This window comes from Bombina bombina, chromosome 1 (assembly GCF_027579735.1).
Source record: "Bombina bombina isolate aBomBom1 chromosome 1, aBomBom1.pri, whole genome shotgun sequence".
In the NCBI taxonomy this organism is placed as follows: Eukaryota; Metazoa; Chordata; class Amphibia; order Anura; family Bombinatoridae; genus Bombina; species Bombina bombina.
The window spans coordinates 952,960,427-952,985,864 of NC_069499.1; the positions used below are offsets into that span (position 1 = coordinate 952,960,427).

Here is a 25,438-nt window from a genome sequence, read left to right on the forward strand (position 1 = left end):
TACCCCTGAGACAGCTTTCTATTTAAAAGGCTAAATTTGAACAAAGTTGCAGTCAATAACCTTGTAACCACCAAGTTATAAAACAACAACAACAAAAACACACCCCCATTACCCATGCATCAGTTTAAAAATGTAAAGAGAAAATTTGACTTACAATCATCAAGATCATCCTGCAGATCCACAAAATACAAGGGGATCCCTGTAAGAAAACACAAACCAAAGTTAAAAACACAGGAGTTAAAGTGAAGTTGCTAGATTTATTTTATAAAAAGTCTACACACCCCTGTTTAAATGTCAGGTTTCTGCAATGTAAAATACTTTGTTGAAGCACCCTTTGATTTTATTACAGCACTCAGTCTTTTTGGGTATGAGTTTTTCAGCATGGCACATTTTGACTTGGCAAGATTTGCCCACTCTTCTTTGCAAAAACACTCCAAATCTGTCAGATTGTGAGGGCATCTCTTGTGCACAGCCCACTTAAGATCACCCCACAGATTTTCGATTGGATTCAGGTCTGGGCCATTCCAAAACTTTAATCTTCTTCTGGTGAAGCCATTCCTTTGTTGTTTTGGATGTATGCTTTGCGGCGTTGTCATGCATAAAAATGAAGTTCCTCTTCATGTTCAGCTTTCTAGCAGAAGCCTGAAGGTTTTGTGCCAATATTGTCTGGTATTTGGAACTGTTCATAATTCCCTCTACCTTGACTAAGGTCCCAGTTCCAGCTGAAGAAAAACAGACCCAAAGCATGATGCTGCCCCCAAAATGCTTCACTGTGGGTATGGTGTTCTTTTGGTTATATGCAGTGTTGTTTTTGCGCCAAACATATCTTTTGGAATTATGGCCAAAAAGTTTAATCTTGGTTTCATCAAACCAGAACACCTTTTGCGACATGCTTTTGGGAGACTTCAGATGTGTTTTTGCATAATTTAGCTGGGTTTGGATGTTTTATTTTGTAAGAAAAGGCTTCCGTCTTGCCACTCTACCCCATAGCCCAGACATATTAAGAATAGGGGCGATTGTTGTCACATGCACCACACAGCCAGTACTTGCCAGATATTCCTGCAGCTCCTTTAATGGTGCTGTAGGCCTCTTGGCAGCCTCCCAGACCAGTTTTCTTCTCGTCTTTTCATCAATTTTGGAGGGACGTCCAGTTCTTGGTAATGTCACTGTTGCGCCATATTTTCTCCACTTGATGATGACTGTCTTCACTGTGTTCCATGGTATATCTAATGCCTTGGAAATTCTTTTGTACCATTCTCCTGACTAATACCTTTTAATAATGAGATCCCTCATATACTTCAGAAGCTCTCTGTGAATAATGGCTTTTGCTGTAGGTTGCGACTAAGAAAATGTCAGGAAAGACCTACTAGAACAGCTGAACTTTATTTGGGGTTAATCAGAGGCACTTTAAATGATGACAGGTGTGTACTGACTCCTATTTAACATGGATTTTGAATGTGATTGCTCAATTCTAAACACAGCTACATCCCCAGTTATAAGAGGGTGTGCACACTTATGCAACCATATTATTTTAGTTTTTTATTTTTACTTCCCTCCACCTAGAAGTTTCAGTTTGTTCTTCAATCAAGTTGTACAGTTTATAGGTCACATTAAAGGTGGAAAAAGTTCTGAAATGATTTATCTTTCTCATTTTTTTGCATCACAGAAACCTGACATTTTAACAGGAGTGTGTAGACTTTTTATATCGTGTGTGTGTGTGTATATATATATATATATATATATATATATATATATATATATATATACACATATATACACACACACACACACATATATACATACATACACACACACACACATATACACACAAACGCAGCACAGCAAAAGGTCTGCATACAAATACTCTTCCTGCCACAGAGTGTTGAGCCATACTGCAGTGCAACATATTGCCGATTTGTTGTATTCTACCATAGAGGAAACAGAATTTATGCTTACCTGATAAATTACTTTCTCCAACGGTGTGTCCGGTCCACGGCGTCATCCTTACTTGTGGGATATTCTCTTCCCCAACAGGAAATGGCAAAGAGTCCCAGCAAAGCTGGTCACATGATCCCTCCTAGGCTCCGCCCACCCCAGTCATTCGACCGACGGACAGGAGGAAATATATATAGGAGAAACCATATGATACCGTGGTGACTGTAGTTAGAGAAAATAATTCATCAGACCTGATTAAAAAACCAGGGCGGGCCGTGGGCCGGACACACCGGTGGAGAAAGTAATTTATCAGGTAAGCATAAATTCTGTTTTCTCCAACATTGGTGTGTCCGGTCCACGGCGTCATCCTTACTTGTGGGAACCAATACCAAAGCTTTAGGACACGGATGAAGGGAGGGAGCAAATCAGGTCACCTAAATGGAAGGCACCACGGCTTGCAAAACCTTTCTCCCAAAAATAGCCTCCGAAGAAGCAAAAGTATCAAATTTGTAAAATTTGGCAAAAGTGTGCAGTGACGACCAAGTCGCTGCCTTACATATCTGGTCAACAGAAGCCTCGTTCTTGAATGCCCATGTGGAAGCCACAGCCCTAGTGGAGTGAGCTGTGATTCTTTCAGGAGGCTGCCGTCCGGCAGTCTCATAAGCCAATCGGATGCTTTTAAGCCAAAAGGAAAGAGAGGTAGAAGTCGCTTTTTGACCTCTCCTTTTACCAGAATAAACAACAAACAAGGAAGATGTTTGTCTGAAATCTTTAGTAGCCTCTAAATAGAATTTTAGAGCACGGACTACATCCAAATTGTGTAACAAACGTTCCTTCTTTGAAACTGGATTCGGACACAAAGAAGGTACAACTATCTCCTGGTTAATATTTTTGTTAGAAACAACTTTAGGAAGAAAACCAGGCTTAGTACGCAAAACCATTGGTATCTAGAGACCCAATTGTTATAGGAGCCTTGGTCTTGATAGTTAGCGCCGTCGGACAGATTACACTTTTGCATTAGTACGCAAAACCACCTTATCTGCATGGAACACCAGATAAGGAGGAGAACACTGCAGAGCAGATAACTCTGAAACTCTTCTGGCAGAAGAGATTGCAACCAAAAACAAAACTTTCCAAGATAGTAACTTAATATCTACGGAATGTAAGGGTTCAAACGGAACCCCTTGAAGAACTGAAAGAACTAGATTTAAACTCCAGGGAGGAGTCAAAGGTCTGTAAACAGGCTTGATCCTAACCAGAGCCTGAACAAATGCTTGAACATCTGGCATAGCTGCCAGTCGTTTGTGTAGTAAGACAGATAAAGCAGAAATCTGTCCCTTTAGAGAACTTGCAGATAATCCTTTCTCCAAACCTTCTTGTAGAAAGGATAGAATCTTAGGAATCTTTATCTTGTTCCATGGCAATCCTTTGGATTCACACCAACAGATATATTTTTTCCATATTTTATGGTAAATTTTTCTAGTTACAGGCTTTCTAGCCTGAATCAGAGTATCTATTACAGAATCTGAAAACCCACGCTTTGATAAAATCAAGCGTTCAATCTCCAAGCCGTCAGCTGGAGAGAAACCAGATTCGGATATTCGAATGGACCTTGAACAAGAAGGTCCTGTCTCAAAGGTAGCTTCCATGGTGGAGCCGATGACATATTCACCAGGTCTGCATACCAAGTCCTGCGTGGCCACGCAGGAGCTATCAAGATCACCGAAGCCCTCTCCTGATTGATCCTGGCTACCAGCCTGGGAATGAGAGGAAACGGTGGGAATACATAAGCTAGGTTGAAGGTCCAAGGTGCTACTAGTGCATCTACTAGAGTCGCCTTGGGATCCCTGGATCTGGACCCGTAGCAAGGAACCTTGAAGTTCTGACGAGACGCCATCAGATCCATGTCTGGAATGCCCCATAATTGAGTTATTTGGGCAAAGATTTCCGGATGGAGTTCCCACTCCCCCGGATGGAATGTCTGACGACTCAGAAAATCCGCTTCCCAATTTTCCACTCCTGGGATGTGGATCGCAGACAAGTGGCAGGAGTGATCCTCCGCCCATTGAATTATTTTGGTCACTTCTTCCATCGCCAGGGAACTCCTTGTTCCCCCCTGATGATTGATATATGCAACAGTCGTCATGTTGTCTGATTGAAACCTTATGAATTTGGCCTTTGCTAGTTGAGGCCAAGCTTTGAGAGCATTGAATATCGCTCTCAGTTCCAGAATGTTTATCGGGAGAAGAGATTCTTCCCGAGACCATAGACCCTGAGCTTTCAGGGGTTCCCAGACCGCGCCCCAGCCCACCAGGCTGGCGTCGGTCGTGACAATGACCCACTCTGGTCTGCGGAAGCTCATTCCCTGTGACAGATTGTCCAGGGTCAGCCACCAACGGAGTGAATCTCTGGTCTTTTGATCTACTTGAATCGTCGGAGACAAGTCTGTATAATCCCCATTCCACTGTCTGAGCATGCACAGTTGTAATGGTCTTAGATGAATTCGTGCAAAAGGAACTATGTCCATTGTTGCAACCATCAATCCTATTACTTCCATGCACTGCGCTATGGAAGGACGAAGAACAGAATGAAGTACTTGACAAGAGCTTAGAATTTTTGATTTTCTGACCTCTGTCAGAAAAATCCTCATTTCTAAGGAATCTATTATTGTTCCCAAGAAGGGAACTCTTGTTGACGGGGACAGAGAACTTTTTTCTTTGTTCACCTTCCATCCATGAGATCTGAGAAAGGCTAGGACGATGTCCGTATGAGCCTTTGCTTTTGACAGAGACGACGCTTGAATCAGGATGTCGTCCAAGTAAGGTACTACTGCAATGCCCCTTGGTCTTAGAACCGCTAGAAGGGACCCTAGTACCTTTGTGAAAATCCTTGGAGCAGTGGCTAATCCGAATGGAAGTGCCACAAACTGGTAATGCTTGTCCAGAAAAGCGAACCTTAGGAACTGATGATGTTCCTTGTGGATAGGAATATATAGGTACGCATCCTTTAAATCCACGGTAGTCATAAATTGATTTTCCTGGATAGTAGGTAGGATCGTTCGAATAGTTTCCATTTTGAACGATGGTACCCTGAGAAATTTGTTTAGGATCTTGAGATCAAAAATTGGTCTGAATGTTCCCTCTTTTTTGGGAACTATGAACAGGTTGGAATAAAAACCCATCCCTTGTTCTCTTATTGGAACTGGATGAATCACTCCCATCTTTAACAGGTCTTCTACACAATGTAAGAATGCCTGTCTTTTTATTTGGTTTGAAGATAATTGAGACCTGTGGAACCTTCCCCTTGGGGGTAGTTCCTTGAATTCCAGGAGATAACCTTGAGAAACTATTTCTAGCGCCCAAGGATCCTGAACATCTCTTGCCCAAGCCTGAGCAAAGAGAGAAAGTCTGCCCCCCACCAGATCCGGTCCCGGATCGGGGGCTATCCATTCATGCTGTTTTGGTAGCAGTGGTAGGCTTCTTGGCCTGCTTACCCTTGTTCCAGCCTTGCATTGGTTTCCAGGCTGGTTTGGGTTGTGAAGTATTACCCTCTTGCTTAGAGGATGTAGAATTAGAGGCTGGTCCGTTTCTGCGAAAGGGACGAAAATTAGGCTTATTTCTAGCCTTAAAAGACTTATCCTGTGGGAGGGCGTGGCCCTTTCCCCCAGTGATGTCTGAAATAATCTCTTTCAAATCAGGTCCAAATAATGTTTTACCCTTGAAAGGAATGTTAAGCAATTTTGTCTTGGAAGACACATCCGCTGACCAAGACTTTAGCCAAAGCGCTCTGCGCGCCACGATAGCAAACCCTGAATTTTTCGCCGCTAATCTAGCTAATTGCAAAGCGGCATCTAAAATAAAAGAGTTAGCCAATTTAAGTGCTTGAACTCTGTCCATAACCTCCTCATACGAAGATTCTTTATTGAGCGACTTTTCTAGTTCCTCGAACCAGAAACACGCTGCTGTAATGACAGGAACAATGCATGAAATTGGTTGTAGAAGGTAACCTTGCTGAACAAAAATCTTTTTAAGCAAACCCTCTAATTTTTTATCCATAGGATCTTTGAAAGCACAACTATCTTCGATAGGAATAGTAGTGCGTTTGTTTAGAGTAGAAACCGCCCCCTCGACCTTGGGGACTGTCTGCCATAAGTCCTTTCTGGGGTCGACTATAGGAAATAATTTCTTAAATATAGGGGGGGGACAAAAGGTATGCCGGGCCTTTCCCACTCTTTATTTACTATGTCCGCCACCCGCTTGGGTATAGGAAAAGCGTCGGGGGGCACCGGAACCTCTAGGAACTTGTCCATCTTACATAACTTCTCTGGAATGACCAAATTGTCACAATCATCCAGAGTAGATAATACCTCCTTAAGCAGTGCGCGGAGATGTTCTAATTTAAATTTAAATGTCACAACATCAGGTTCAGCTTGATGAGAAATCTTTCCTGATTCTGAAATTTCTCCCTCAGACAAAACCTCCCTCATGGCCCCTTCAGATTGGTGTGAGGGTATGACAGAACAATTATCATCAGCGTCCTCTTGCTCTTCAGTGTTTAAAACAGAGCAATCGCGCTTTCTCTGATAAGTAGGCATTTTGGATAAAAGATTTGCTATAGAGTTATCCATTACAGCCGTTAATTGTTGCATGGTAATAAGTATTGGCGCACTAGATGTACTAGGGGCCTCCTGTGTGGGCATAACTGGTGTAGACACAGTAGGGGATGATGTAGTATCATGTTTACTCCCCTCATTTGAGGAATCATCTTGGGCAATATCATTATCTGTGGCATACTGTCCTTACTTTGTTTGGACACTATGGCACAATTATCACATAAATTTAAATGGGGAGACACATTGGCTTTCATACATATAGAACATAGCTTATTTGATGGTACAGACATGTTAAACAGGCTTAAACTTGTCAACAAAGCACAAAAAACGTTTTAAAATAAAACCGTTACTGTCACTTTAAATTTCAAACTGAAAACACTTTATTACTGAATATGTGAAAAAGTATGAAGGAATTGTTCAAAATTCACCAAAATTTCACCACAGTGTCTTAAAGCATTAAAAGTATTGCACACCAAATTTCAGAGCTTTAACCCTTAAAATAACGGAACCGGAGCCGTTTTTACATTTAACCCCTATACAGTCCCAGCTATATGCTTTGCTGAGACCCAACCAAGCCCAGAGGGGAATACGATACCAAATGATGCCTTCTATAAGCTTTTTCAGTGATTCTTAGCTCCTCACACATGCATCTGCATGCCTTGCTCTCCAAAAACAACTGCGCATTAGTGGCGCGAAAATTAGGCTCTGTCTATAACTAGAAAAGGCCCCCATCTGAAAAAGGTGTCCAACACAGTGCCTGCCGTTTTCCTAAACGTTTCCCCAAGATTATAACACCAATAATTAGTTAGAATCTGTATAATATGCCTAATAAAGCAATCGTTTTAGCCCAGAAAAATGTCTACCAGTTTTTAAGCCCTTTTTGAAGCCCTTTATTCTTTTATGTTAAACTAAGAAAATGGCTTACCGGTCCCCATGAGGGGAAATGACAGCCTTCCAGCATTACATGGTCTTGTTAGAAATATGGCCAGTCATAACTTAAGCAGAAAAGTCTGCTAACTGTTTCCCCAACTGAAGTTACTTCATCTCAACAGTCCTGTGTGGAAACAGCAATCGATTTTAGTAACTGTCTGCTAAAATCATCTTCCTCTTACAAACAGAAATCTTCATCCTTTTCTGTTTCAGAGTAAACAGTACATACCAGCACTATTTTAAAATAACAAACACTTGATAGAAGAATAAAACTACATTTAAACACCAAAAAAACTCTTAACCATCTCCTTTGAGATGTTGCCTGTACAACGGCAAAGAGAATGACTGGGGTGGGCGGAGCCTAGGAGGGATCATGTGACCAGCTTTGCTGGAACTCTTTGCCATTTCCTGTTGGGGAAGAGAATATCCCACAAGTAAGGATGACGCCGTGGACCGGACACACCAATGTTGGAGAAAAGGTGTTTATTTACCAAATTCACACACTATGTTGTTATTTGGACAACAATCAATTGCAAGCCACTTTTTGTACTTTTTATATTATTCAAGCCCTGGGGCTCTGGGTTTAAAATAAATAAAAGCTTGATGAGTTTCCATTCTAAAGGTAAAAACCTTGCACCAGATTAAGTAATCTGCTAGCATAATGCCTAAAAAATCCTTACATTTGTTGTTGCACATAGAGAAAATTGTTCCTCCTCTTTCATCAAAAGTACTTCTTGTGCCAATTTTACTAGCTTTATTTATAAAAGATTAATCAATAACTGAGCTTCTTTCCAAAATTGAAGATCTTCAACACACTAACCTCCCATGCTAGCACCCAATTTTGATATGCTGGCATCTGTTTAAAGGACAACTAAATGCAGTAGAAATGTATAATTATCATGTGCATAATAAAAAGACAATGCAATAGCACTCTCAGAATTTCAAATAAGCAGTAGGTTTCTTTTCTGCCAAATGTACTTTTTCTTCCATTTTCTGCCCCCCTCTATTATGTGACAGACATCAGCCAACCACAGTCTAGTATACATATACCCTGTGACCTTAAAGTGAATGTAAATTTTGATGCTAAAGAGTCCGGTTTTTAAAAATTCGATTAAAAAAAGTAAATTTATGCTTACCTGATAAAATGATTTCTTCTATGGTAAGACGAGTCCACGGATTCATCCTTTACTTGTGGGATATATTCCTCCTGCTAACAGGAAGTCGCAAAGAGCACCACAGCAGAGCTGTCTATATAGCTCCTCTCTTAGCTCCACCCCCCAGTCATTCGACCGAAGGTACAGGAAGAAAAAGGAGAAACTACAAGGTGCAGAGGTGACTGAAGTTTAAATAAAAAAAATAATATATATATATATATATATATATATATATATATATATATATATATATATATATATATATATAATGTCTTAAAATGACAGGGCGGGCCGTGGACTCGTCTTACCATAGAAGAAATCAATTTATCAAGTAAGCATAAATTTACTGTTCTTCTATAAAGGTAAGACGAGTCCACGGATTCATCCTTTACTTGTGGGATACAATACCAAAGCTACAGGACACGGATGAACGGGAGGGACAAGATAGATGGTTAAACAGAAGGCACCACTGCTTGAAGAACTTTTCTCCCAAAAATAGCCTCCGAAGAAGCAAAGGTATCAAATTTGTAAAATTTGGAAAAGGTATGAAACGAAGACCAAGTCACAGCCTTACAAATCTGTTCAACAGAAGCATCAATTTAAAAGCCCATGTGGAAGCCACCGCTCTAGTAAAGTGAGCTGTAATCCTTTCAGGAGGCTGCTGTCCAACAGACTCGTACGCCAAACGGATGATGCTTTTTAGCCATAAGGCAAGAGAGGTAGGCATAGCTTTTTGACCTCTACGTTTTCCAGAATAGACAACAAACAAAGAAGATGTTTGACGGAAATCTTTGGTCGCTTGCAAGTAAAACTTCAAAGCACGAGCCACGTCCAAGTTGTGCAACAGACGCTCCTTCTTAGAGGAAGGATTAGGACACAGAGAAGGAACAACAATTTCCTGATTAATATTCTTATTATTAACAACCTAAGGAAGGAATCCAGGTTTGGTACGCAGAACCACCTTATCAGCATGGAAAACAAGATAAGGCGAGTCGCATTGCAATGCAGATAGTTCAAAAACTCTTCGAGCCGAAGGTATAGCAACTAAAAACAGAACTTTCCAAGATAGAAGCTTGATATCTATGGAATGCATAGGTTCAAACGGAACCCCTTGAAGAACTTTAAGAACTAAATTCAAACTCCATGGCGGAGCAACAGGTTTAAACACAGGCTTGATTCTAACTAAAGCCTGACAGAACGACTGAACGTCTGGAACATCTGCCAGACATTTGTGCAGTAGAATTGATAAAGCAGATATCTGTCCCTTTAAGGAACTAGCTGATAGCCCCTTCTCCAATCCTTCTTGGAGAAAGGACAAAATCCTAGGAATTCTGATCTTACTCCATGAGTAGCCTTTGGATTCGCACCAATAAAGATATTTACGCCATATCTTATGATAAATTTTCCTGGTGACAGGCTTTCGAGCCTGAATCAAGGTATCTATGACCGACTCAGAGAACCCCCGCTTGGATAAGCTCAAGCGTTCAATCTCCAAGCAGTCAGTCGCAGAGAAACCAGATTTGGATGCTGGAACGGACCTTGAATCAGAAGGTCCTGTCTCAGTGGCAGAGACCATGGTGGAAGAGATGACATGTCCACCAGATCTGCATACCATGTCCTGCGTGGCCATGCAGGTGCTATCAAAATCACCAAAGCTCTCTGCTGTTTGATTCTGGCAATCAAACGAGGAAGGAGAGGAAATGGTGGAAACATATAAGCCAGGTTGAACGACCAGGGTACTGCCAGAGCATCTATCAGTACTGCCTGAGGATCCCTTGACCTGGACCCGTAACGAGGAAGTTTGGCATTCTGACGAGACGCCATCAGATCCAATTCTGGTGTGCCCCATTGCTGAATCAATTGTGCAAACACCTCCGGATGGAGTTCCCACTCCCCCGGAAGAAAAGTCTGGCAACTTAGAAAATCCACTTCCCAGTTCTCCACTCCTGGGATATAGATTGCTGATAGATGGCAAGAGAGAGTCTCTGCCCATCAAATTATTTTGGTAACCTCTATCATCGCTAGAGAACTCTTTGTTCCCCCCTGATGATTGATATATGCTACAGTCGTGATATTGTCCGACTGGAATCTTATGAATCTGGCCGACGCCAGCTGAGGCCACGCCTGAAGCGCGTTGAATATCACTCTCAGTTCCAGAATATTTATTGGGAGGAGAGACTCCTCCTGAGTCCACAAACCCTGTCCTTTCAGGGAATTCCAGACTGCACCCCAGCGCAATAGGCTGGCGTCCGTCGTCACTATGACCCACGCTGGAATGCGGAAACACATTCCCTTGGACAGATGATCCTGTGACAACCACCAAAGAAGAGAGTCTCTGGTCTCTTGGTCCAGATTTATCTGAGGAGATAAATCTGCATAATCCCCATTCCACTGTTTGAGCATGCAAAGTTGCAGTGGTCTGAGATGCAAGCGAGCAAACGGAACTATGTCCATTGCAGCTACCATTAAACTGATTACCTCCATACACTGAGCCAATGACGGCCGACGAATGGAATGAAGAGCTCGGCAGATGGATAAAATATTTGATTTCCTGACCTCCGTCAGAAAAATTTTCATATCCACCGAATCTATCAGAGTTCCCAGGAATGGAACTCTTGTGAGAGGGATAAGTGATCTCTTTTTTACGTTCACCTTCCACCCGTGAAATCTTAGAAAAGCCAACACGATGTCCGTGTGAGACTTGGCTAGCTGGTAAGTTGACGCCTGGATTAAGATATCGTCCAGATACGGCACCACAGCTATGCCCCGCGGCCTTAGAACCGCCAGAAGGGACCCTAGCACCTTTGTAAAAATTCTGGGAGTCGTGGCCAACCCGAAAGGGAAGAGCCACAAACTGGTAATGCTTGTCCAGAAAGGCGAACCTGAGGAACTGGTGATGATCTTTGTGGATAGGAATGTGTAGATTAGGGTTGCGCATCTTCACTTGTCTCACGATTCGATTACGATTATCCTGTTAACGATTCGATTCCGCGATGCATCACGATTACTGCCCATGATTTTCATGAACTTGTTCTATTCCATAATAGATATATACACACACACACACACATATATATATATATATATACACACACATAATCGTACACTCAATATATATATATATATATATATATAATATATATATATGCACACACACATATTATTGAATCATCAGGACTGAAACAGATTCTGCTATAATAGAAAAAACATAATTTATGTAAGAACTTACCTGATAAATTCATTTCTTTCATATTAGCAAGAGTCCATGAGCTAGTGACGTATGGGATATACATTCCTACCAGGAGGGGCAAAGTTTCCCAAACCTCAAAATGCCTATAAATACACCCCTCACCACACCCACAATTCAGTTTAACGAATAGCCAAGAAGTGGGGTGATAAGAAAAAAGTGCGAAAGCATATAAAATAAGGAATTGGAATAATTGTGCTTTATACAAAAAAATCATAACCACCACAAAAAAGGGCGGGCCTCATGGACTCTTGCTAATATGAAAGAAATGAATTTATCAGGTAAGTTCTTACATAAATTATGTTTTCTTTCATGTAATTAGCAAGAGTCCATGAGCTAGTGACGTATGGGATAATGATTACCCAAGATGTGGATCTTTCCACACAAGAGTCACTAGAGAGGGAGGGATAAAATAAAGACAGCCAATTCCTGCTGAAAATAATCCACACCCAAAATAAGTTTAATGAAAAACATAAACAGAAGATTCAAACTGAAACCGCTGCCTGAAGTACTTTTCTACCAAAAACTGCTTCAGAGGAAGAAAATACATCAAAATGGTAGAATTTAGTAAAAGTATGCAAAGAGGACCAAGTTGCTGCTTTGCAAATCTGATCAATCTAAGCTTCATTCCTAAACACCCAGGAAGTAGAAACTGACCTAGTAGAATGAGCTGTAATCCTTTGAGGCGGAGTTTTACCCGACTCAACATAGGCATGATGAATTAAAGATTTCAACCAAGATGCCAAAGAAATGGCAGAAGCTTTCTGGCCTTTTCTAGAACCGGAAAAGATAACAAATAGACTAGAAGTCTTTCGGAAAGACTTAGTAGCTTCAACATAATATTTCAAAGCTCTAACAACATCCAAAGAATGCAACGATTTCTCCTTAGAATTCTTAGGATTAGGACATAATGAAGGAACCACAATTTCTCTACTAATGTTGTTGGAATTCACAACTTTAGGTAAAAATTCAAAAGAAGTTCGCAACACCGCCTTATCCTGATGAAAAATCAGAAAAGGAAACTCACAAGAAAGAGCAGATAATTCAGAGACTCTTCTGGCAGAAGAGATCGCCAAAAGGAACAAAACTTTCCAAGAAAGTAATTTAATGTCCAATGAATGCATAGGTTCAAACGGAGGAGCTTGAAGAGCCCCCAGAACCAAATTCAAACTCCAAGGAGGAGAAATTGACTTAATGACAGGTTTTATACGAACCAAAGCTTGTACAAAACAATGAATATCAAGAAGATTAGCAATCTTTCTGTGAAAAAGAACAGAAAAAGCAGAGATTTGTCCTTTCAAAGAACTTGCGGATAAACGTTTATCTAAACCATCCTGAAGAAACTGTAAAATTCTCGGAATTCTAAAAGAATGCCAAGAAAAATGATGAGAAAGACACCAAGAAATATAATTCTTCCAGACTCTATAATATATCTCTCTAGATACAGATTTACGAGCCTGTAACATAGTATTAATCACAGAGTCAGAGAAACCTCTTTGACCAAGAATCAAGCGTTCAATCTCCATACCTTTAAATTTAAGGATTTGAGATCCTGATGGAAAAAAGGACCTTGCGACAGAAGGTTTGGTCTTTGCGGAAGAGTCCACGGATGGCAAGAGGCCATCCGGACAAGATCCGCATACCAAAACCTGTGAGGCCATGCCGGAGCTACCAACAGAACAAACGAGCATTCCTTCAGAATCTTGGAGATTACTCTTGGAAGAAGAACTAGAGGCGGAAAGATATAGGCAGGATGATACTTCCAAGGAAGTGATAATGCATCCACTGCTTCCGCCTGAGGATCCCGGGATCTGGACAGATACCTGGGAAGTTTCTTGTTTAGATGAGACGCCATCAGATCTATTTCTGGAAGCTCCCACATTTGAACAATCTGAAGAAATACCTCTGGGTGAAGAGACCATTCGCCCGGATGCAACGTTTGGCGACTGAGATAATCCGCTTCCCAATTGTCTATACCTGGGATATGAACCGCAGAGATTAGACAGGAGCTGGATTCCGCCCAAACCAAAATTCGAGATACTTCTTTCATAGCCAGAGGACTGTGAGTCCCTCCTTGATGATTGATGTATGCCACAGTTGTGACATTGTCTGTCTGAAAACAAATGAACGATTCTCTCTTCAGAAGAGGCCAAAACTGAAGAGCTCTGAAAATTGCACGGAGTTCCAAAATATTGATCGGTAATCTCACCTCCTGAGATTCCCAAACTCCTTGTGCCGTCAGAGATCCCCACACAGCTCCCCAACCTGTGAGACTTGCATCTGTTGAAATTACAGTCCAGGTCGGAAGCACAAAAGAAGCCCCCTAAATTAAACGATGGTGATCTGTCCACCACGTTAGAGAGTGTCGTACAATCTGTTTTAAAGATATTAATTGAGATATCTTTGTGTAATCCTTGCACCATTGATTCAGCATACAGAGCTGAAGAGGTCGCATGTGAAAACGAGCAAAGGGGATCGCGTCCGATGCAGCAGTCATAAGACCTAGAATTTCCATGCATAAGGCTACCGAAGGGAATGATTGTGACTGAAGGTTTCGACAAGCTGAGATCAATTTTAGACGTCTCTTGTCTGTCAAAGACAGAGTCATGGACACTGAATCTATCTGGAAACCCAGAAAGGTTACCCTTGTCTGAGGAGTCAATGAACTTTTTGGTGAATTGATCCTCCAACCATGATCTTGAAGAAACAACACAAGTCGATTCGTATGAGATTCTGCTAAATGTAAAGACTGAGCAAGTACCAAGATATCGTCCAAATAAGGAAATACCACAATACCCTGTTCTCTGATTACAGACAGAAGGGCACCGAGAACCTTTGAAAAAATTCTTGGAGCTGTAGCTAGGCCAAACGGCAGAGCCACAAACTGGTAATGCTTGTCCAGAAAAGAGAATCTCAGGAACTGATAATGATCTGGATGAATCGGAATATGCAGATATGCATCCTGTAAATCTATTGTGGACATATAATGCCCTTGCTGAACAAAAGGCAAGATAGTCCTTACAGTTACCATTTTGAACGTTGGTATCCTTACATAACGATTCAATATTTTTAGATCCAGAACTGGTCTGAAGGAATTCTCCTTCTTTGGTACAATGAAGAGATTTGAATAAAACCCCATCCCCTGTTCCAGAACTGGAACTGGCATAATTACTCCAGCCAACTCTAGATCTGAAACACAATTCAGAAATGCTTGAGCTTTCACTGGATTTACTGGGACACGGGAAAGAAAAAATCTCTTTGCAGGAAGTCTTATCTTGAAACCAATTCTGTACCCTTCTGAAACAATGTTCTGAATCCAAAGATTGTGAACAGAATTGATCCAAATTTCTTTGAAAAAACGTAACCTGCCCCCTACCAGCTGAGCTGGAATGAGGGCCGCACCTTCATGTGGACTTAGAAGCTGGCTTTGCCTTTCTAGAAGGCTTGGATTTATTCCAGACTGGAGATGGTTTCCAAACTGAAACTGCTCCTGAGGATGAAGGATCAGGCTTTTGTTCTTTGTTGAAACAAAAGGAACGAAAACGATTATTAGCCCTGTTCTTACCCTTAGATTTTTTATCCTGTGGTAAAAAAGTTCCTTTCCCACCAGTAACAGTTGAGATAATAGAATCCAACTGAGAACCAAATAATTTGTTACCCTGGAAAGAAATGGAAAGTAGAGTTGATTTAGAAGCCATATCAGCATTCCAAGTTTTAAGCCATAAAGCTCTTCTAGATAAAATAGCTAGAGACATAAACCTGACATCAACTCTGATAATATCAAAAATGGCATCACAGATAAAATTATTAGCATGTTGAAGAAGAATGATAATATTATGAGAATCATGATCTGTTACTTGTTGCGCTAAAGTTTCCAACCAAAAAGTTGAAGCTGCAGCAACATCAGCCAATGATATAGCAGGTCTAAGAAGATTACCTGAACACAGATAAGCTTTTCTTAGAAAGGATTCAATTTTCCTATCTAAAGGATCCTTAAACGAAGTACCATCTGACGTAGGAATAGTAGTCCGTTTAGCAAGGGTAGAAATAGCCCCATCAACTCTAGGGATTTTGTCCCAAAATTCTAATCTGTCAGACGGCACAGGATATAATTGCTTAAAACGTTTAGAAGGAGTAAATGAATTACCCAATTTATCCCATTCTCTGGAAATTACTTCAGAAATAGCATTAGGAACAGGAAAAACTTCTGGAATAACCACCGGAGATTTAAAGACCTTATCTAAACGTTTAGAATTAGTATCAAGAGGACCAGAATCCTCAATTTCTAAAGCAATTAGTACTTCTTTAAGTAAAGAACGAATAAATTCCATTTTAAATAAATATGAAGATTTATCAGCATCAATCTCTGAGACAGAATCCTCTGAACCAGAAGAGTCATCAGAATCAGAATGATGATGTTCATTTAAAAATTCATCTGTATAAAGAGAAGTTTTAAAAGATTTTTTATGTTTACTAGAAGGAGGAATAACAGACATAGCCTTCTTGATGGATTCAGAAACAAAATCTCTTATGTTATCAGGAACATTCTGAACCTTAGATGTTGATGGAACTGCAACAGGTAAAGGTACATTACTAAAGGAAATATTATCTGCATTAACAAGTTTGTCATGACAATTAATACAAACAGCTGGAGGAATAGCTACCAAAAGTTTACAGCAGATACACTTAGCTTTGGTAGTTCCAGCACTAGGCAGCGATTTTCCTGAAGTATCTTCTGACTCGGATGCAACGTGAGACATCTTGCAATATGTAAGAGAAAAAACAACATATAAAGCAAAATAGATCAAATTCCTTAAATGACAGTTTCAGGAATGGGAAAAAAATGCCAATGAACAAGCTTCTAGCAACTAGAAGCAAAGAAAAAATGAACTTAAATAATGTGGAGACAAAAGCGACGCCCATATTTTTTGGCGCCAAATAAGACGCCCACATTATTTGGCGCCTAAATGCTTTTTGGCGCCAAATATGACGCCACATCCAGAACGCCGACATTTTTGGCGCAAAAGAACGTCAAAAATGACGCAACTTCCGGCGACACGTATGACGCCGGAAACAGAAAAGATTTTTTGCGCCAAAAAAGTCCGCGCCAAGAATGACGCAATAAAATGAAGCATTTTCAGCCCCCGCGAGCCTAACAGCCCACAGGGAAAAAGTTAAATTTTTTAAGGTAAGAAAAAATAATTGATTCAAGTGCATTATCCCAAATATGAAACTGACTGTCTGAAAATAAGGAATGTTGAACATCCTGAGACAAGGCAAATAAATGTTTGAATACATATATTTAGAACTTTATAAACAAAGTGCCCAACCATAGCTTAGAGTGTCACAGAAAATAAGACTTACTTACCCCAGGACACTCATCTACATGTTTGTAGAAAGCCAAACCAGTACTGAAACGAAAATCAGCAGAGGTAATGGTATATATATATATAAGAGTATATCGTCGATCTGAAAAGGGAGGTAAGAGATGAATCTCTACGACCGATAACAGAGAACCTATGAAATAGACCCCGTAGAAGGAGATCACTGCATTCAAAATAGGCAATACTCTCCTCACATCTCTCTGACATTCACTGCACGCTGAGAGGAAAACCGGGCTCCAACTTGCTGCGGAGCGCATATCAACGTAGAATCTAGCACAAACTTACTTCACCACCTCCATAGGAGGCAAAGTTTGTAAAACTGAATTGTGGGTGTGGTGAGGGGTGTATTTATAGGCATTTTGAGGTTTGGGAAACTTTGCCCCTCCTGGTAGGAATGTATATCCCATACGTCACTAGCTCATGGACTCTTGCTAATTACATGAAAGAAATAAGAAGTTTAAATATCATAAGACCCCTAAAGATGTCAATTCTGAGTATTAAATGGGTGATAAAAGTAAAACTTGAAACATTCAGATCAGTAGGGTTTGTGAAAGGACAATGCACATGCATGCATCCAGCCACACACTGCCACTTTGTTGTAAATATAAAGGGAATACTGGCTTTTAACACAGCAAGAGCAAATAAAAATACAGTGACACTTATCACAGCTCTAAAGATCTTAAAATTTAAAAATAATAGTATGTTGTCAAAATCATAATCTAACTAGATAAAAGGGGAAACACAACCGTTAAATTGCATATGATGTAGCCTGTGAATGTATCTAACTTCTGTGATTCACACAGTGTGGGCTATGGGTTAGTCAAACTTCTCTAATGTCTCTGAGGTGAATGAGAGAGTAGGATTATAGAACACAGACCCCCGCAATGCACAACAATTGAGGGTTAATGTTTATCACGGGGCCTGTGTTCTATAACCCTACTCTCTCATTTACCTCAGAGACCTTAAACTTTCTGCACCAGTTCATCCACCATCACCGCCGGGACTTGCTGCTGACACCAGCTCAACCATCCGTGGGCAAACGCCGTAACTGACCGCCAATACCGATAGGAAGCGCGGTCAATGACAGCTCCAGACACAATCTAACCCACTATACCTGTCCCAGCTAATAAAAGCAGTTAGACCACGAAAAAACGAACAGGCGCAGGGCTTGGTGCGTTGGTAAAATGTGCGCAGGGTCACGTGTCCTCGCGTGATGACGTCACTCCGGAATCGATTCTTAACTTCAGTGAATCGATGCAGAATCGTTTAAGTCTGCATCGGACTAACGATTATTTTTTACACCCCTAGTGTAGATACACATCCTTTAAGTCCATGGTGATCATATATTGACCCTCCTGGATCATCGGCAAAATAGTCCGAATGGTCTCCATCTTGAAGGATGGGACTCTGAGGAATTTGTTTAGGATCTTGAGATTTAAAATTGGTCTGAAGGTTCCCTCTTTTTTGGGAACCACAAACAAATTGGAGTAGAACCCTTGCCCCTGTTCTGTTTCCGGAACTGGGAAGATCACTCCCATGGTATATAGGTCTTCTACACAACGTAAGAACGCCTCTATTTTTGTCTGGTTTACAGACAATTGAGAAAGATGGAATCTCCCCCTTGGGGGAGTATCTTTGAAATCTAGAAGATACCCCTGGGTTACTATTTCTAAAGCCCAAGAGTCCTGACCGTCTCTTGCCCAAGCCTGAGCGAAGAGAGAAAGTCTACCCCCTATTAGAACCGGTCCCGGATCGGGGGCTACCCCTTCATGATGTCTTGGTGGCAGCAGCGGGCTTCTTGGCCTGTTTACCCTTGTTCCAAGTCTGGTTAGGTCTCCAGATTGCCTTGGATTGATCAAAATTCCCCTCTTGCTTTGCGGCAGGGGAAGAGGAACCACCTTTGAAGTTTCGAAAGGAACAAAAATGATTTTGTTTGGTCCTCATCTTATTCGTCTTATCCTGAGGAAGGGCATGGCCTTTTCCTCCAGTGATGTCTGAAATTATCTCTTTCACTTCAGGCCGAATAGGGTCTTACCCTTGAAAGGGATGGCTAAAAGCTTAGCTTTTGATGACACATCAGACCAGGACTTAAGCCATAACGCTCTACGCGATAAAATGGCAAAACCTGAATTCTTCGCCGCTAATTTAGCCAATTGAAAAGCGGCAACTGTAATGAAAGAATTAGCTAGCTTGAGAGCCCTAATTCTATCCAGAATATCCTCTAATGGGGTCTCAACCTGAAGAGCCTCTTCCAGAGCCTCGAACCAAAAGGACGCTGCTGCAGTTACAGGAACAATGCACGCTATAGGTTGGAGAAGAAAACCTTGATGAACAAATATTTTCTTCAGGAGACCCTCTAATTTTTTATCCATAGGATCTTTGAAAGCACAACTGTCCTCAACAGGTATAGTTGTACGCTTAGCCAGGGTAGAAATAGCTCCCTCCACCTTAGGGACCGTCTGCCACGAGTCCCGCACGGCGTCTGATATGGGAAACATTTTCTTAAAAGTAGGAGGGGGAGCGAACGGAATACCTGGTCTATCCCACTCCTTAGTAACAATTTCCGAAATCCTCTTAGGGACCGGAATAACATCAGTGTAGGCAGGAACCTCTAGGAATCTGTCCATTTTACACAATTTCTCTGGAACTACAATAGGGTCACAATCATCCAGAGTCGCTAAAACCTTCCTGAGCAATAAGCGGAGGTGTTCTAGTTTAAATTTAAAAGCCGTCATATCTGAATCTGTCTGCGGGAACATATTTCCTGAATCAAAAATCTCTCCCTCAGCCAGAAAATCCCTCACTTCAGAACATTGTGAGGGTATATCGGATATGGCTAATAAAGCGTCAGAGGGCTCAGCGTTTGTTCTCACACCAGACCTGCTGCGCTTCCCCTGCAACCCAGGCAGCTTAGATAAAGCCTCTGTGAGGGTAGTATTCATAACTGCGGCCATATCTTGCAGGGTGAAAGAATTAGACGCACTAGAAGTACTTGGCGTTGCTTGTGCGGGCGTTAACGGTTGTGACACTTGGGGAGAATTAGATGGCATAAACTGATTCTCTTCTGACTGAGAATCATCCTGCGACATACTTTTAGTAGCTAAAATATGTTCTTTACAATTTATTGACCTTTCAGTGCGAGGGACACATTCTAAGTGGAGGTTCCACAATGGCTTCTAAACATATTGAACATTGACTTTCCTCAATGTCAGACATGTTGAACAGGCTAGTAATGACTACAAACAAGCATGAAAACACTTTATTTAGTGAAAAAAATAATCTTAAAAAACGGTACTGCGCCTTTAAGAGAAAAAAAGCATACACGTTCTGCAAAACAGCCTAAACATGCACCAAATTTTTCAAAATTTTGTATGCAGATACAATATAAGTAGTTAAGATTTTCCCACAAGGAATTTTAACGTTTAACCCCTTAATTTGCAAACCATATTGAAAATAGGCCCAGATCCGGAAAAACACACCCTCAGCACCTTGCCACAGCCCTGCTGTGGCCCTACCTGCCCTCAGGGATCAAAAATGTGGGGTAAAAGCTTTGATTTGGCCCAGAACATACACCAGGGCCCTCAGGAGTTAGAGCTTGCTGCTTAGAGAAAAACTAACTGCGCAACTGAGGCGCGAAAATAGGCCCCGCCCATCTCACTCGATGTCTCCACAGCCTTAAAGAACCGCACCAGAGCGGTTATAACTAGCGATGTGGGTTCTAAGACCCAAAAGTTAAGCCATGTGTGCCCTCAATAACGTTATTGCCCACAAAAACGTTAAAGCACTCCCAAATCATAAAAACGTTTGCCCACAAACATGCACAACTCAGTGTCAACCATATTTGTAATTGGCCCCATATGCAAGCTAAGTAATGCCCTTCAATTTAGCTCTAGGATTACTGCTTACCCTTACCCTCCTGGGTATAATGTAAGCCTTTCTGAAATACAAAGTCTCTCCAGAAAAATATAACTGAACATACCTCACTGCTGCATAGCTTGAAAACGTTCCTCACACTGAAGTTTCCTGTACTCCTCAGCCTCTGTGGGAACAGCAATGGACCTTAGTTACAAATGCTAAGATCATCATCCTCCAGGCAGCAGTCTTCATCCATCTGCTGCCTGAGAGTAAATAGTACACACCGGTACCATTTAAAATAACAAACTCTTGCTTGAAGAAATTAAAAACTAATATTTTATCACCTCTTTCACTTTACCTTTCCTAGTACTTAGAGTAGGCAAAGAGAATGACTGGGGGTGGAGCTAAGGGAGGAGCTATATAGACAGCTCTGCTGAGGTGCTCTTTGCCACTTCCTGTTAGCAGGAGGAATATATCCCACAAGTAAAGGATGAATCCGTGGACTCGTCTTACCTTTATAGAAGAAAAGTGGCACTTTAATTCATCAAAATTTACATTTCACTCGTTGTGAAAAAAACATAATTTATGCTTACCTGATATCCAGTCCACGGATCATCCATTACTTATGGGATATTAACTCCTCCCCAACAGGAAGTGCAAGAGGATCCACCCAGCAGAGCTGCTATATAGCTCCTCCCCTAACTGCCATTACCAGTCATTCGACCGAAAACATGCAGAGAAAGGAAAACCATAGGGTGCAGTGGTGACTGTAGTTTAATGGAAAAATTACCTGCCTTAAAGTGACAGGGCGGGCCGTGGACTGGATACACTACAAGAGAAATAAATTTATCAGGTAAGCATAAATTATGTTTTCTCTTGTTAAGTGTATCCAGTCCACGGATCATCCATTACTTATGGGATACCAATACCAAAGCTAAAGTACACGGATGACGGGAGGGACAGGCAGGCTCTTTATACGGAAGGAACCACTGCCTGAAGAACCTTTCTCCCAAAAACAGCCTCCGAAGAAGCAAAAGTGTCAAATTTGTAAAATTTGGAAAAAGTATGAAGAGAAGACCAAGTTGCAGCCTTGCAAATCTGTTCAACAGAAGCCTCATTCTTAAAGGCCCAAGTGGAAGCCACAGCTCTAGTAGAATGTGCTGTAATTCTTTCAGGAGGCTGCTGTCCAGCAGTCTCATAGGCTAACCGTATTATGCTACGAAGCCAAAAGGAGAGAGAGGTAGCCGAAGCTTTTTGACCTCTCCTCTGACCAGAATAAACGACAAACAGGGAAGACGTTTGTCGAAAATCCTTAGTTGCCTGTAGATAAAATTTCAGGGCACGGACTACATCTAGATTGTGTAGCAGACGTTCCTTTTTCGAAGAAGGATTAGGACACAAAGATGGAACCACAATCTCTTGATTGATATTCCTGTTAGTGACCACCTTAGGTAGGAACCCAGGTTTAGTACGCAGAACTACCTTGTCTGAATGAAAAATCAGATAAGGAGAATCACAATGTAAGGCAGATAACTCAGAGACTCTTCGAGCCGAGGAAATCGCCATTAAAAACAGAACTTTCCAAGATAACAACTTGATATCAATGGAATGAAGGGGTTCAAACGGAACCCCCTGTAAAACATTAAGAACTAAGTTCAAACTCCATGGTGGAGCAACAGTTTTAAACACAGGCTTGATCCTAGCTAAAGCCTGACAAAAAGCTTGAACGTCCGGAACTTCTGACAGACGTTTGTGTAAAAGAATGGACAGAGCTGAAATCTGTCCCTTTAAGGAACTAGCGGATAAACCCTTTTCTAAACCTTCTTGTAGAAAAGACAATATCCTCGGAATCCTAACCTTACTCCATGAGTAACTCTTGGATTCGCACCAATATAAGTATTTGCGCCATATCTTATGGTAAATCTTTCTGGTAACAGGCTTCCTAGCCTGTATTAAGGTATCAATAACTGACTCAGAAAAACCACGTTTTGATAAAATCAAGCGTTCAATTTCCAAGCAGTCAGCTTCAGAGAAATTAGATTTTGATGTTTGAAGGGACCCTGGATCAGAAGGTCCTGTTTCAGAGGTAGCGACCAAGGTGGACAGGATGACATGTCCACTAGATCTGTATACCAAGTCCTGCGTGGCCATGCAGGCGCTATTAGAATCACTGATGCTCTCTCCTGTTTGATTCTGGCAATCAATCGAGGAAGCATCGGGAAGGGTGGAAACACATAAGCCATCCCGAAGGTCCAAGGTGCTGTCAAAGCATCTATCAGAACCGCTCCCGGATCCCTGGATCTGGACCCGTAACGAGGAAGCTTGGCGTTCTGTCGAGACGCCATGAGATCTATCTCTGGTTTGCCCCAACGTCGAAGTATTTGGGCAAAGACCTCCGGATGAAGTTCCCACTCCCCCGGATGAAAAGTCTGACGACTTAAGAAATCCGCCTCCCAGTTCTCCACTCCCGGGATGTGGATTGCTGACAGGTGGCAAGAGTGAGACTCTGCCCAGCGAATTATCTTTGATACTTCCATCATTGCTAGGGAGCTTCATGTCCCTCCCTGATGGTTGATGTAAGCTACAGTCGTGATGTTGTCCGACTGAAACCTGATGAACCCCCGAGTTGTTAACTGGGGCCAAGCCAGAAGGGCATTGAGAACTGCTCTCAATTCCAGAATGTTTATTGGTAGGAGACTCTCCTCCTGATTCCATTGTCCCTGAGCCTTCAGAGAATTCCAGACAGCGCCCCAACCTAGTAGGCTGGCGTCTGTTGTTACAATTGTCCAGTCCGGCCTGCTGAATGGCATCCCCCTGGACAGATGTGGCCGAGAAAGCCACCATAGAAGAGAATTTCTGGTCTCTTGATCCAGATTCAGAGTAGGGGACAAGTCTGAGTAATCCCCATTCCACTGACTTAGCATGCACAATTGCAGCGGTCTGAGATGTAGGCGTGCAAAGGGTACTATGTCCATTGCTGCTACCATTAAGCCGATCACCTCCATGCATTGAGCTACTGACGGGTGTTGAAGCTTTGTTAACCTGTCTTCTGTCAGGTAAATCTTCATTTCTACAGAATCTATAAGAGTCCCCAAGAAGGGAACTCTTGTGAGTGGAAAGAGAGAACTCTTCTTTTCGTTCACCTTCCATCCATGCGACCTTAGAAATGCCAGTACTAACTCTGTATGAGACTTGGCAGTTTGAAAGCTTGAAGCTTGTATCAGAATGTCGTCTAGGTACGGAGCTACCGCAATTCCTCGCGGTCTTAGTACCGCCAGAAGAGCACCCAGAACCTTTGTGAAGATTCTCGGAGCCGTAGCCAATCCGAATGGAAGAGCTACAAACTGGTAATGCCTGTCTAGAAAGGCAAACCTTAGATACCGGTAATGATCTTTGTGAATCGGTATGTGAAGGTAAGCATCCTTTAAATCCACTGTGGTCATGTACTGACCCTTTTGGATCATGGGTAAAATTGTCCGAATAGTTTCCATTTTGAACGATGGAACTCTTAGGAATTTGTTTAGGATCTTTAAATCCAAGATTGGCCTGAAAGTTCCCTCTTTTTTGGGAACCACAAACAGATTTGAGTAAAACCCTTGTCCTTGTTCCGACCGCGGAACCGGATGGATCACTCCCATTAATAAAAGATCTTGTACGCAGCGTAGAAACGCCTCTTTCTTTATTTGGTTTGTTGACAACCTTGACAGATGAAATCTCCCTCTTGGGGGAGAGAATTTGAAGTCTAGAAGGTATCCCTGAGATATGATCTCTAACGCCCAGGGATCCTGGACATCTCTTGCCCAAGCCTGGGCGAAGAGAGAAAGTCTGCCCCCCACTAGATCCGTTCCCGGATCGGGGGCCCTCGATTCATGCTGTCTTAGGGGCAGCAGCAGGTTTCCTGGCCTGCTTGCCCTTGTTCCAGGACTGGTTAGGTCTCCAGCCTTGTCTGTAGCGAGCAACAGCTCCTTCCTGTTTTGGTGCAGAGGAAGTTGATGCTGCTCCTGCTTTGAAATTACGAAAGGAACGAAAATTAGACTGTCTAGCCTTAGGTTTGGCTCTGTCTTGAGGCAGGGCATGGCCTTTACCTCCTGTAATGTCAGCGATAATTTCTTTCAACCCGGGCCCGAATAAGGTCTGCCCTTTGAAAGGTATATTAAGCAATTTAGATTTAGAAGTAACGTCAGCTGACCAGGATTTTAGCCACAGTGCTCTGCGTGCCTGAATGGCGAATCCGGAATTCTTAGCCGTAAGTTTAGTTAAATGTACTACGGCATCTGAAATAAATGAGTTAGCTAACTTAAGGGCTTTAAGCTTGTGTGTA

At 41.9% G+C, this 25,438-nt stretch overlaps 1 protein-coding gene across 1 annotated transcript in view; it reads right to left on the reverse strand.

The window, feature by feature from the left end:
• The window catches only part of LOC128651370 (serine/threonine-protein phosphatase 4 regulatory subunit 1), a 515,789-nt gene that overhangs the window by 465,227 nt on the left and 25,124 nt on the right, over positions 1 to 25,438 (reverse strand). Inside the window, exon 2 of the mRNA XM_053704495.1 lies at positions 155 to 199. Coding sequence (XP_053560470.1) covers positions 155 to 199 — 45 coding nt within the window. The remainder of the gene's footprint in view (positions 1 to 154; positions 200 to 25,438) is intronic.